Genomic DNA, 12,460 nt, shown 5'->3' with positions numbered 1-12,460 from the left:
ATACAAAAGAAGATTGCCATACAAAGTACTACAATGTATGCACCAAGTGGGAATGGACTTAGAATGTGAAGCAAGTTACAACTGAGGCCAGCCTAAAGAAGGACAACCACGCAAGCCCGAGCAAAGCAATAACAAGGCAAGGAATGATGGACGGCCCGAATCTTATCGTAGAATCCTCCTGCCCGGGCCTAGACGAGATTCCTATTAGTCTCTTTGAAATTCGAAAAAGGTTGGAAAGTCGGGTTCACACCACCTTGGCGCCCATGGAGCAAAAAAATAGGATTGAGGATGGCCCGCGGGGTTAGAGGACATTCCCACATGAGAAAGGAGAGGAAAGAACAAATTAAGGCGACACTCTAGCAATTATGCGTGGGAACAAGCAAAAATAAGTTCATCGTCTTCCATCTCCGGTTTAAGAGTGCTCTGAGGCAGAGTTTCGCTGAAAGGCAATTTCTCCATTGGACAAAAACCTCTGAGAAGTTCGTATTCCCTATTCTCACGGCCCAATTTCACGATTGTAATGGGTTTTCCTAAAGCTACAGCGAACTTGAGGGAGACTTCCAAAATGGATTCTTCCATGAAAAGAGCTATGAAACCAAGAGCGTGGGAATGCTCTCTTAAGGGGGTTCACTAATGTGGTTGGAGACGAATGAAGTGGAAATTGGAATCTGAGGAGAAGGGGGGATGAGGAATCTATGACAAGATTCCAAATGTACGACCGTGTTCATGGCGATATATATATATATAAAAGAAAGAAGGAGGAGTGGCGATTTGTGGTGATAAATCTTGAGCGATGGAGATGCGTTTCTTGTTCACGTCTTCAACTCTTCATCAACCCACCACCTCCCACAATTATCCCCTCCTTCCCACCATCGCTGCTCGCTTGCCCACCTCCCCCTTTCGCCTCCGCTCCACCCTCTTCCCCCTTTTCACCCCCCCCCCCCCTTCCTCCTCCTCCTTCTCCACCTCCTCCCCCTCTCTCCGCCCCCCCCTTGCCTCCCTCCAGGCCCTTGTCTTCGATTGCGATGGCGTTATCCTTGAATCCGAGGACCTTCACCGCCAAGCTTACAACGCTGCCTTCTCTCACTTCTGCGTCGCCTGCCCCCCTTCCTCGCAGCCTGTTGAGTGGACCTCCAGCTTCTACGACAAATTGCAGAACCAGATTGGAGGTGGCAAGCCCAAAATGCGCTGGTTTTTATTCCTTGCTCTTTCCAGCTCATCAGCGCTACGTGCATTACGAAACATACATTCCTCGAAATATTCACACGCTTGGATGTCCATTTTGACTATGTAAACGTTAAACAAAGATAACCGATTATTGGGTTTTGAGACAGGTACTTCAACACTTATGGATGGCCTTCATCCACTTTGTTCGCCACTTCTCCAGAAAGCGACTCTGACAAGGCGAAGCTGATAGATACGCTGCAGGTACATCAAGGAGTTTCTATTCTTTTACTTTTACAAGGACCGTTGTATAGAGTAGCACTGGAACTGCCCAATTCCTCTTTTGCCGGGCTCACCATTTGACAGCTACTCAGCATGTTTCTCATTATTTGAATTTAGCCAACTCCAAGAGTTGTTTCTGAACGTTTCATTGCAAATCTTTTGCCCTCTTTTCTGGTAGGATTGGAAGACCCAAAAATACAAGGATATCATAAGCTCTGGGACTGTAAGCATCTCTTCTCATACCATGCATGACTTTCTGTGCAAACGTCTCTATTTCTGGTCTTAGTGAAGCAGGAGCGTCAGATAATTTACTCTGGACTCAAACAGGTAAAGCCAAGACCAGGGGTTTTGCAATTGATGGATGAAGCTCGAGGGAAAGTAAGAGATTTCCCCCTAATATATTCATATTCCCCCACATTTTCTTTAAGGTCTGCAGTTTGCAACGTTACATTTGAATTGCTACAGGGAATCAAGGTAGCAGTGTGCTCTGCAGCTACAAAGAGCTCGGTTGTGTTCTGCCTCGACAATCTACTTGGCAAGGTGTCCTAATGCAGCATACTCATAGTGAAATGATGATGATGATGATGATTGATCATTGTTTTGATGTCCAATCGACCTATGGGACCATAACAAAAGCCAATACTTTCATGATAGGTCATATGACCAATTACATATGGTGGAAAACATGCTGCATGTCTAGTGATCCAACAAATGACGTCGTGTCTCCATAACCTTTGCGATGTTGGGTGTGCGAGAGAGAGAGAGAGAGAGAGAGAGAGAGAGATGGAGCTTATGGTTTTCAGCCTTGTGGGCAGTTATCATGAGGTTAAATGTGCTCTTTATAGTATTCAAGCGGTTCTGTAGATTGATATTCTCCCCTAAGTTGTTAATACGAGTAAGAGAGAGAGAGAGAGAGAGGGAAAGAGAGAGAGAGAGAGAGCTCCCACAAGACCTTGTAGAAATTTCATCACAGCTAGCAGAATGAACACATCATAAGCCTCATGCCATTTGTCAATATCTTTTTGGAAACACATCCCCATTTTTCCAGATAAAACTTATACTTAGTCCATCGCCTATGTATGTGGTGGCCTGCTACCATCTATCGTACACACTCATCAAGTTGTTTGGGCAGCTTTTCAAAAAGATCCTACAAATACAAGGGTGGCAAATGCTGTACTTCTAATAGGTTCATATCTTGTGCAATGAATAGTATGTGAACATCTTTGACTAATTTTGTGAAAGAGGAGGAGAAAATGGGGACTTAGTGTCACAGGGACGTGAATTTTGTAAGCAAATAAGCTATGACTAAGTTTGTAACCAGTTTGGCCATGGGGACTGGCCTAGAGGAGCGGTGAGTTCTTGAAAGCCCCTAGTGTTAACATCTAACTGGACACATTGGCTAGACCTAATTGTTAGAATCAAGGCATTGCATTGCTTTGACCTCGCGGAGGGGTGTGATGGAGTTAGGAGCTCCCAGATAGATTTCCAAGTTTCATGTGGGAAGAGGGGTTAAAAAGGATTAAAAGGTTGCCCCTAGACAGTACCAATGTTTGTCATTGGTTAGTGGGGTTAGAGCCTTTAAAAGTTGCCCTTAGGAAACCAAAGTTTCCTTGGTACAAGGGGTTAGGGGCATCAATGTGCCACGTGTCAAAAGTTGCCCCTAGGAAACCAACGTTACCTTGGTACAGGGGGTTAGGGGCATTAATGTGCCACATGTCAGGCATGCAGCCTACCAGCTCCACTTTTAGCAACTTTGCCCCCCTTTAGGGAAGACGGCGTCCAATTCTAAGGCGTGTTCTAGAATTCGCCATCTTCTCTTGCTCCTTGCTGTGTCAGACCTTCCAGAGATTGCTGTTTGCTATTTCGTTGCTTTTTTTCTCTGTTTCCTTGCCTTCCAGCCCTGTTGCACGCAGTCCAAGCCTGGGAGCATCTTTTGCGACTTGCTGGAGCCCATCCTAGCGCTGTTTTGCTGCTGTACGGAACATTTAATGGGCTGTACGGACTGACAAACAGTCCGTACAGATTGCATGTACGGACTGTACGGGACATGCCATACAGCCTGTACGGACCCTGCTGCAGGTGTCCGGTGCTTGCACGCAGCCCGAGGCTGGTTTCTCTTGCTGCGAATTAGGGTTTCTGGCTGTGAAACTCTGTTTTGAAGTCTTTGGAGGGGTTCTGGATACCACAGGGACTTGTTCTTGTGAGGCGCACAATCCCGGATTTCCAGCCCAGTTTCTCTTTGTTTCATTGTGGGATTGATTTCTAGTTCTCTGTTTTGAGATTCTCCATGGCACGCAGTCCAAGCCTGGGAGCATCTTTTGCGACTTGCTGGAGCCCATCCTAGCACTGTTTTGCTGCTGTATGGAACATTTAATGGGCTGTAAGTACTGACAAACAGTCCGTACAGATTGCATGTACGGACTGTACAGACATGCCATACAGCCTGTACGGACCCTGCTGCAGGTGTCCGGTGCTTGCACGCAGCCCGAGGCTGGTTTCTCTTGCTGCGAATTAGGGTTTCTGGCTGTGAAACTCTGTTTTGAAGTCTTTGGCGGGGTTCTGGATACCACAGGGACTTGTTCTTGTGAGGCGCACAATCCCGGATTTCCAGCCCAGTTTCTCTTTGTTTCATTGTGGGATTGATTTCTAGTTCTCTGTTTTGAGATTCTCCATGGGATTCCCTAGGTATGTTGCAATCCCCTAGTTACAGAGGGTGAACCCAGGTTGAGACCAAGTTGTTGAGGTTAGAGGATGCCTATGCCTTGCTTGGATGCACAATTTGCCAGTTTGATGCAGTGTGTGCCTAGTGTGGGCCAGTGAACTGTGGTAGCCAGTGGAAATGGTTCAGGGTGCGCCCTGGTTGTAAGTTTGCTATTACTTTTCACTAAAGAAGAATAAAGAAATACCGCAAGGGGCGCCAAGTGTTTGGGGCCAATTGGTGTCGCTGTGCGATCATTGAGCAGGGGCATTCTAGCCTCACCTGTACTTTCTTTTATGCTATTTGATGTGGTGTGATTAATTGGGAGTTAAGTGGCTGTAATTGACGGTGTGATCAGAATTAGTTGTGGTTTACCGCCCTTTGGGTTTCCGAAGGCCAGTCACACTAAGAGGGAGTGGGAAGTGAGAGTGAGTTGGAGCCTTCTCCTTAACTGCTTGTCGTGACTGTGTCTGCCCTTAACCTCTGGAGGTTTGGCAGAAATTCAGTACAATAACCTTTGCTACATGAATGCCGATGCGTTAGGGTTTATACATGGGCCTACACCCACACCCACTGCTGGTGCTGATGAATTGTTGTCGATGTCATAGTAACTAGTCCCAGTTATGTGCGCTTTATCTGATCTGAGAGCCTTTACCTATTTACGACTGTGGCTTTTAACCATGGTAACAAACTCCTCAAAGGACTTAAGGATCTGAGACTTCTCCTTTAGGAACACCCATGTCTTTGTTGAATAGGAAGTAAGTTCTACTTCTTGTTGATCTCACATTCAATGGACCACATAGATCTGAATGTTCAGCTCAAAGATACCACTTTCCTTGTTCAAGTGTGTAAAATAGGGCTTACGATTACAGGTAATGTCTGTTACTCACATGCTTGGCTTTCCTTGTCTACCAATACTTGGTTGGGAGAAAAATCTTCTGCTCACTGCAGGACTGGACTTTCTTCCACGTAGGTCGACTTCAAATCCAAGCTCATTTTGCTGTGTGGGAGTTCTTGAGAAGATTCTAGTTTCCTTCTAGGTTCTCCATACAGGCTTAAGCAGTGACAAAACAGAGGAAGCAGCTTCAAAACAAATTCATCTCCTTCAACCAATGTTGCAGAACAGGCTTGGAGAGCTGCCGCCTCAGTTCTAGGGCTGGCTGCCATTGGAGGAGCATCAGTTGCAGCTGATTTCACATTTCGGCTGCTCTATTGCTGCACCTGCTTTTGGGCTGTTGTTGGGCTGCTGCTTGAGGCCTGGTGATCAGTTAAGGAGCATCCACTATGGAGCTGCTGCCTTCGCTTTAGATCTGGCTGCTGCGTCTACAGGTGTTTTGTGGCAGAAATCAGGTTGCCACTGTCCTGTTTGTACTATTGTTGCTAGTCGACATTCTACCTCAGCTGATAGATTTTGTTCTCCCACGGACATTGGCATTGCTGTTGCCTTCAAACTACTATCTGGTGGCTCGATTTCATTGGTGGAGAGCTCTCCTTATGTTTGGTTGCTGAAGAACGATGTAGCCTCTCAGCCTCAACGTTGCTGTGATTTCGTGCACTGTCTTTAGCACGACCTAGCTTCTGGAGAAGTGCCTTGGATTTCACGTAGAGCATCTGGATTTCCACACACGACTCTGCCCCACATTTTACACAGGGATCTGCCTGGATTTTCATTCCAATCTGCCCGGATTTCCCTTGCCTGTTTAGCCTGGATTTTGCCTTGCACCTTCCATCTGATGCCTGGATCCATCATACTCCCAGAATCCATCGAAGCTCCAGATCATCTTGCTCCTGGATCCTCCTGCTCCTCGGATCTTTCTGCTCATGGGATTTTCCTGCTCTAGGACCAGATTTTACTCCGAATTTCACACAGATTTGCTTCCGGAATTCCCGAATCATTGTTGGGAGTTTTGTCGAGTACTTCGCAGGTTCAAGCACTCACAAAGAATTACGTTAGTTGTCCTCAGAAATTTGGGGCTTTTGCTTTATTTTACTTATATTTTTGGCCCTCTTTCCATGGGGATATTTGTTTGCACATTCAGCTCGTTTATTCAAGCATTGGCTTGTTGGGTTAGTGCATTTTGTTGGTCAGAAACCATTCATACTACGTGAAATTTATGAGCAGATTGTGCAATGTTTTAGAATGACAACTTATTTGGTGGAGCTTTGTCTCATGTATATAAGCTTGATGGCACCAATTACTCCTTATGGAGTTTCATGGTTAAAAACCTGCTGGTTGCCAAAGGTCTATGGGGACTTGTGATTGGGGATAGTTCTTGTCCTGCAGATGCCTCTCCCAATGCGCTGGCACACCTGGGAGAAATGAAGTTGCAATAGTGGCTGGACCTACACCTGCAGCAATTGCAGTTGCTACAGCTGAACAAAGAAGATGGAATGTCCGTGATGCACAAGCTCTTGCCTTGATTTCTTTGTCAACTGGTCGAGCCTAAAGGTGGTTCGTAGCTTGAGGATTCTTCTGGACAGCATCTAATAAGCAAAAGGATGAAGCAGGCAAAGAAAAGAAAAAGGAAGGATGCCATTACTATAAGAAGCCAGGTCATCATATTAATAAATGCAGGAAGAGATTGGAGAAAGCAAACAAGAAGGAAGTTGGAATGTCTGTCTCAGTTTCCAATGCTTCAAATGCCGACAAAGATAATACTTTAGCAAACTGTGTGGCTGAAGAGTATTCTTTTCTTGTATGCAACTATGATCCCAACCTAGAGGACGGCTCAGTTAGTGTGAATGACACTTTAAGTGCAGTTTGGTATTTTGACGATGGTGCATCAAGGTACATAACTTCCAAAAGACTCTTGCTTGTTGATTTGCAGACTACTCCTGCCAACAATTCTTTATATACTGTGAAGGGAGTTGGGAAGATTATTATGTCATCTATTGAATTGTGATTTCTACTATGTTGTATCCCTTGCTTCCCCTAGCTCGAGTCACTGGGAAAAAAGGTATGTGATCATCCTTTGCTGGGCTTTGACCGGCCCTCTTGAGGTTGCCTCTGCGCTCGCACGAGCCTTTCACTGGATCTCGAGGAGGAAAATTGCAATGGGTTGCTGATCAGGATGGGCCAAGAAATTCTTGAGTGGTCCAGAACTGCTCCTGAATAGATAGTGTTGCCGACCATGGATCTCATAGTACATAGGGCATCTGCATGCAAAGTCCTCCTCTGTCTCGACCTCCTGCGTATCACATAGATTGCAGATCTGTCTCTCACATGGGGTGCCTGTGCCCATTCTGTCTCAATACCTAGCCGATGAAAAGATATTCGGAACTCCCCAATCGAGATCTGCAGTGCATGTGAGAGAAAGAAAGAAAGAAAGGAAGTTTATTAAAGTCTCCGAAAGACTGAAGGGTCTATGAGATTTAAAAACCAGACAGAATGATTAAACCTGAATGGGTGGGTGGGCCTCCACACACAAGATTAATACTAATATCTAAAACTGATGAAAAAATATAAAATAACAATGTGATGTCATTGTGATGGTCCTCTGTATGCTGTCTAAAATGTTGCTAATATAATGTTTGAGAAGAGGTGTTTGATGTATATTTGGACATTTCAAAAAAATGCTTTAGAAGTAATTGTGTGACTAGTACTGGTCTGGTTAGCTTGTGTGCCATATTCAAAATTTTGTTTCAATGCCCGATACCTCCTTCAAATATGATCCTAGCTCTCGTGTGAGTATGGAGAGAGAGAGAGAGAAAGAAAGTTTATTAAAGTCTTTGGAAGACCGATGGGTCTATGAGACTGTGAAAATCCTGATACAACAAGCTGTGGTAGTGGAGCTACTAAACGAGCATCCATACCAATGCAAAATCCAAAAATGCAGAATGGCAGTACTAAGTCCTAAGTACAACATAGTCATGTCGATGGTCGACTATATATCAATCTCAGCATCTCGTCATCAATATCATCATCATCATCGGTTGTAGCAAGATATCAAGATGGATGAGGTAGTGAAGGCATGAAGTCGGCAATATAGTGCTATCGGTCACTCAAAGGTGCGGTCCTGGCACGTCTCTTGGTCGTAGCTCTGCATCTGACCAGGGCTACTGTGACGCCTGTGGGTCGGGCTCTGACTCGGGCTCTGACTCTAAACAACTGACTCTAAACAAGGAGGGGATGTCCCCAAGTGTGATCTATGTGTCGACCCTCTGTCTGCGCTATCGGGTCACAGGTTCCGAGTCACGGTCATGTCGAGGCCTCGTCTCGTGGGGGCCCATGTGATCTAGCTGAAAGAACTCCGTGATAGAGCTCTGAGAGGGATCAGCCGAGGAAGAAGTCTGCTCCTGTCCTCGTGCTCGGAGTATCCTCTCGCGGTGTCTAAGTGCCTCATGAATGAAACGTGCCAAACACCGCTAGTATGGGTAGGAGAGGAAATGGGCCAAAATCCCATAACTATCCCTGAAGAGGCAGTGGAAACGCCCTCGAATTTTACAGTAAACATGACACCTGAAGATGAAATGCTCCTCTGTCTCAACCTCTTGCATGTCACACAGTGTGCATATGCGCCTCTCCCTGGGTAGTCGCTATGCTCTGCCATTCTCGATGCGAAGTCTGTGTGAAGAGACCCGGATCTGCCCAAGAGAGATCCTCAATGAGTGGGGTAGGTGAATCCGCGTGTATCCTGGTGGGTCAATGAAACCCTCCGTTGTGATACGTAAGAAGTGATCTCTGTAGAAGCTAAGCTTCACCGAGAGTTCACGCGGTCCCAATCAGGTCCGAAAAGTGTGTAGCTATAGTAGATCCTCACGAATAACCTGGTTGACCTCGTGTGATAGGAGGGGAGAAAACGGAGCATCCATGCTGTATTGGAAGGGAGGTAGTCTATCCATGTGGAGCCCTAGTCGCTCAAACCATCTCTCTGTTTGTGCATACTAGCACCTCTGGTCCCCTCCTGCTGCAAGTGCCATAGAAGAGGATAGAGCTATCCATGGTACCCTGCTACGCCCCGAGGTGTAATCCCCATATTCCCTAACTCGGTATAGATATGTGATGACCTGAAATACAGCATCTAGTTGTAAAGGGGGTGACCCAAACTCAGCCTGAATAATGTGGTGAGGAACGGATGGCTTACCACGAATCATCCGTGATAACATGAGAACCTATAGCTGCTCCACACGGGCCCCACTCTGTATTCGACAAGTTTGGCCCCCCAACAAGGGTTGCCGTACATCCCCGCTGGGCGAACCAAGGAGTCAAAAAGCAACCCCTTGGTCCGTGGATCCTGAAAGTGCGAGTGGAAGCACTGCCTCTCTAGTTTGGCCAATGAAGCATACCCTCTGCTCAAGCGTGCCTACATCGCGGGTCTCATAGTGAAGTCGGGTCCGGAAAAGATAACCCCAAGATAAGTGTATGATGAAACTATCTCAATAGGTGCCCTCAAATGTGAACTGTTCCTGATGCATGATGGCTTCAGATGTATTGAAGATCATGACTTTGGTTTTACCCAGGTTGACCTTCAAATCATGAGACTCACAAAAGAAGTGCAGTGCGTCTAGGTGTCTCTGGAGCCCCTCTGTCGAGGAAGACAAGAGAGCCACGTCACCTGCGTAGAGCAATATCTGGATCGCAAGTCTCATAGTGAAGCTGGGTGCGGAAAAGATAACCCCAAGATAAGTGTATGATGAAACTATCTCAACAGGTGACCCCTCAAATGTGAACTGCTCGTGATGCATGATGGCTCGAGATGTATTGAAGATCATGACCTTGGTTTTACCTAGGTTGACCTTCAAATCATGAGACTCACAAAAGGATTGTAGTGCGTGTAGGTGTCTCTGGATCCCCTCTGCCGAGGAAGACAAGAGAGCCATGTCATCTGCGTAGAGAAATATCTGGATCAGCGTGCCCGCAAGAGATCAACCTACACCCCCCTTTGTGTGCATTACTGTCTCCATCTCGTCAATGTAGAGGCCAAACAAGGTAGGCGACAAAGGACACCCTTGTTTGATCCCGATGGTGCTCATGATCTCGACTGTCCACCTTGATCTTGCCTGAACTCTGCCTGAAACTCTCTCGTAAAGTGCCATGACAGCCCAAATGATCTCCTGGCCATAACTTAAGTCCCGTAGGCGCCGTGTGAGGCGGGCTCTCGGAACCGTGTCAAATGCCTTGCAGAAATCCAAAAAGCAACAATAAACCCTCTGCTTCCGTGCCCTCGCCTCCTCGATGATACATCTGAGCGTGAGAATGTGGTCCATGGTTCCATGATCACGCCGGAATCCGGCTTGTCGTGCTGCGTCCTCGACACTCTGCAAGTCTGCTGACCTCGGAGTCAAGTACTGATGCATAAATCTTGGACATGACATGTCCAATCATAATGGTCTTGTAGTTCTCCGGGCTCATGGGATCCCCTGTCTTGTGGATGGGTGAGATAGTGTTAATGGTCCAAGTGTGTGGAAACTCCAAACAAACAGCTTCATTAAAAAGCTTTGCTAAGATCGGGGCTAGGAGGTTAATCCCATGAGAGAGAGATCTTTGTGCTAGAAGCTGCTTGATGGTTTTAAGTCTTCACCATGCTCTAGTTTTTAATTGATGATGGATTTGTCCTTAAATGTGAAATAGCTTGGGAAAGTTATGTTGTTCAAGTTACTTGTATCACACTGTTTTGCAGAAACGTTTCGAGGAACTGGACTGCTTTCTTGCAGGTATCATCTTCTTTCTAGATCATGTCCATGTAGAAAAGTTTTTTTGTGCAAAGATCGCTAGCTGATGTTATTCTTGATGTGTTCTGGGCTCTTTCAGAATGTTTATATGCTAGCCTTGTGAATGTTAATCATCATACTTTTGCTTTGGGTGAACCTACACTCTCTCCTTGTGAAGTTCTTATCGTAGAAGGATCTATAAAGGCCAAGGCTGATAATTTTTCTCATGGTTTTATAGGTGATGACGTAGAGAAGAAGAAACCAGATCCATCAATTTATATTGAAGCTGCCAAGGCAAGTACAGCTTTGTGGAGTGCTTTTTTTGGTTATTTTGTTAATAATAACATCAATCTTAGGGTTACACAATGTCTAATACATCTAGAATAGCACATACGAGTCCACTTTAAAAAGCATGATCCAATGGTTGAGTTTTCGATTTTTGAAGTCGAATCTAGTATATGAAAAGGTGATTATTGTGAAAAGTGGAGAGGGCAAAAATGTGGAGCTCTACTGAATTGAAGTTGCAAGAATGAGAGTACAAGGGGTTGTCGACATGACAAAGCCCTAACTCTAGTGTTAGTTAAAACTTCGCTCTACCCTAAACTCAACTACCGATTGTGGTTAGGGGGAAAACCTTAGAAGAAAAAAGTGTCTCTAATCTGTCTAACTACTTAATACATTGGCCACTGCCTTTAATATTAAATATTTGCAACACCCCCTTGCATGGACAGTGTCCTAGTGAACAAGGAGTAAGTTTTGTAGAAAGTTTCAAATTTTTTCCTGGATAGAGCCTTCGTGAAAAGATCAACAACATTCTGATGTGGAGGGCAGTAGATCAAATTGATCTCTCCTGCATGCAATCTCTCTTTGGCATAATGATAATGGATCTCAATGTGTTTCGTGTGTGCATGAAACATAGGATTCCGTGCCACTGTAATAGCAATTCTGACCATTAGTGAGTATGGGCGTAGATGGCTGTAAAGTTCAAATCACCATGAAGATCTGCCGTTAATGTCCTTATCCATACACATTGAACTGTAGTTATGAAGGCTGCCTTGTATTCAGCTTCACAACATGATGTTGCCATGGTGGATCATTTCTTGCTGAACCAAGAAATGTATGACCTGCCAATAAAGAAACAATTTCCATTAGTGGAAAGGTTGGTATAATGATCCCCAGCCCAATCTGAACCACTGAAAGCATGCTAGTCTGAGTCACCCCCCTTGGAATAGAAAATACCAAGAGACTGATACCTTGCGAGCATTTGAAACACGCTTTGTGCATATAGCTGCTCAAATGAAATACACTAAACTGAATATCTAGACTGGTATTGCAGAGATAAATAAAGCATTCAACGCCCTGACCTACAGCATCGAAAGGAAGCTTCAACCTTCGCTCCATGGGAGTTTGAAAATTGAACCTCTGCAACAGTCCCTGAGTGTATTGTAACTATTTGAGCACAATGCCTATGTTGGTTTGCATAAATTGATTGCCAAAAGAATAATGTATCAACCCTAGATCACACATCTCAAATGAAGCTTCAAGGTCTTTCTTGTATTCTGCAATTTTCTCCACTTGTGCCTGTGAGTCAGTGTGGACAGGATGAGCATCAACAAAGCCTGTTTGTCCTTTTTGACATAAAGAGTACTCTCCATTGGACTATTT

General features: G+C 45.3%; 1 protein-coding gene across 1 annotated transcript in view; it reads left to right on the top strand.

The window, feature by feature from the left end:
• Positions 1–774: 774 nt before the first annotated feature.
• The window catches only part of LOC147884063 (Haloacid dehalogenase-like hydrolase (HAD) superfamily protein), a 30,995-nt gene continuing 19,309 nt past the window's right edge, over positions 775–12,460 (top strand). Inside the window, exons 1-7 of the mRNA XM_087398482.1 lie at positions 775–1,191; positions 1,335–1,428; positions 1,625–1,669; positions 1,774–1,824; positions 1,912–1,986; positions 10,765–10,798; positions 11,034–11,089. Coding sequence (XP_087254608.1) covers positions 794–1,191; positions 1,335–1,428; positions 1,625–1,669; positions 1,774–1,824; positions 1,912–1,986; positions 10,765–10,798; positions 11,034–11,089 — 753 coding nt within the window. The 5' untranslated portion in view covers positions 775–793. The remainder of the gene's footprint in view (positions 1,192–1,334; positions 1,429–1,624; positions 1,670–1,773; positions 1,825–1,911; positions 1,987–10,764; positions 10,799–11,033; positions 11,090–12,460) is intronic.

This window comes from Dipteris shenzhenensis, chromosome 27, assembly GCF_047967505.1.
Source record: "Dipteris shenzhenensis isolate YYH24624 ecotype China chromosome 27, Dip_SZ_1.0, whole genome shotgun sequence".
NCBI lineage: Eukaryota > Viridiplantae > Streptophyta > Polypodiopsida > Gleicheniales > Dipteridaceae > Dipteris > Dipteris shenzhenensis.
The sequence above is the reverse complement of the archived record's forward strand: the minus strand, read 5'-3'. Positions and strand labels throughout refer to the sequence as shown.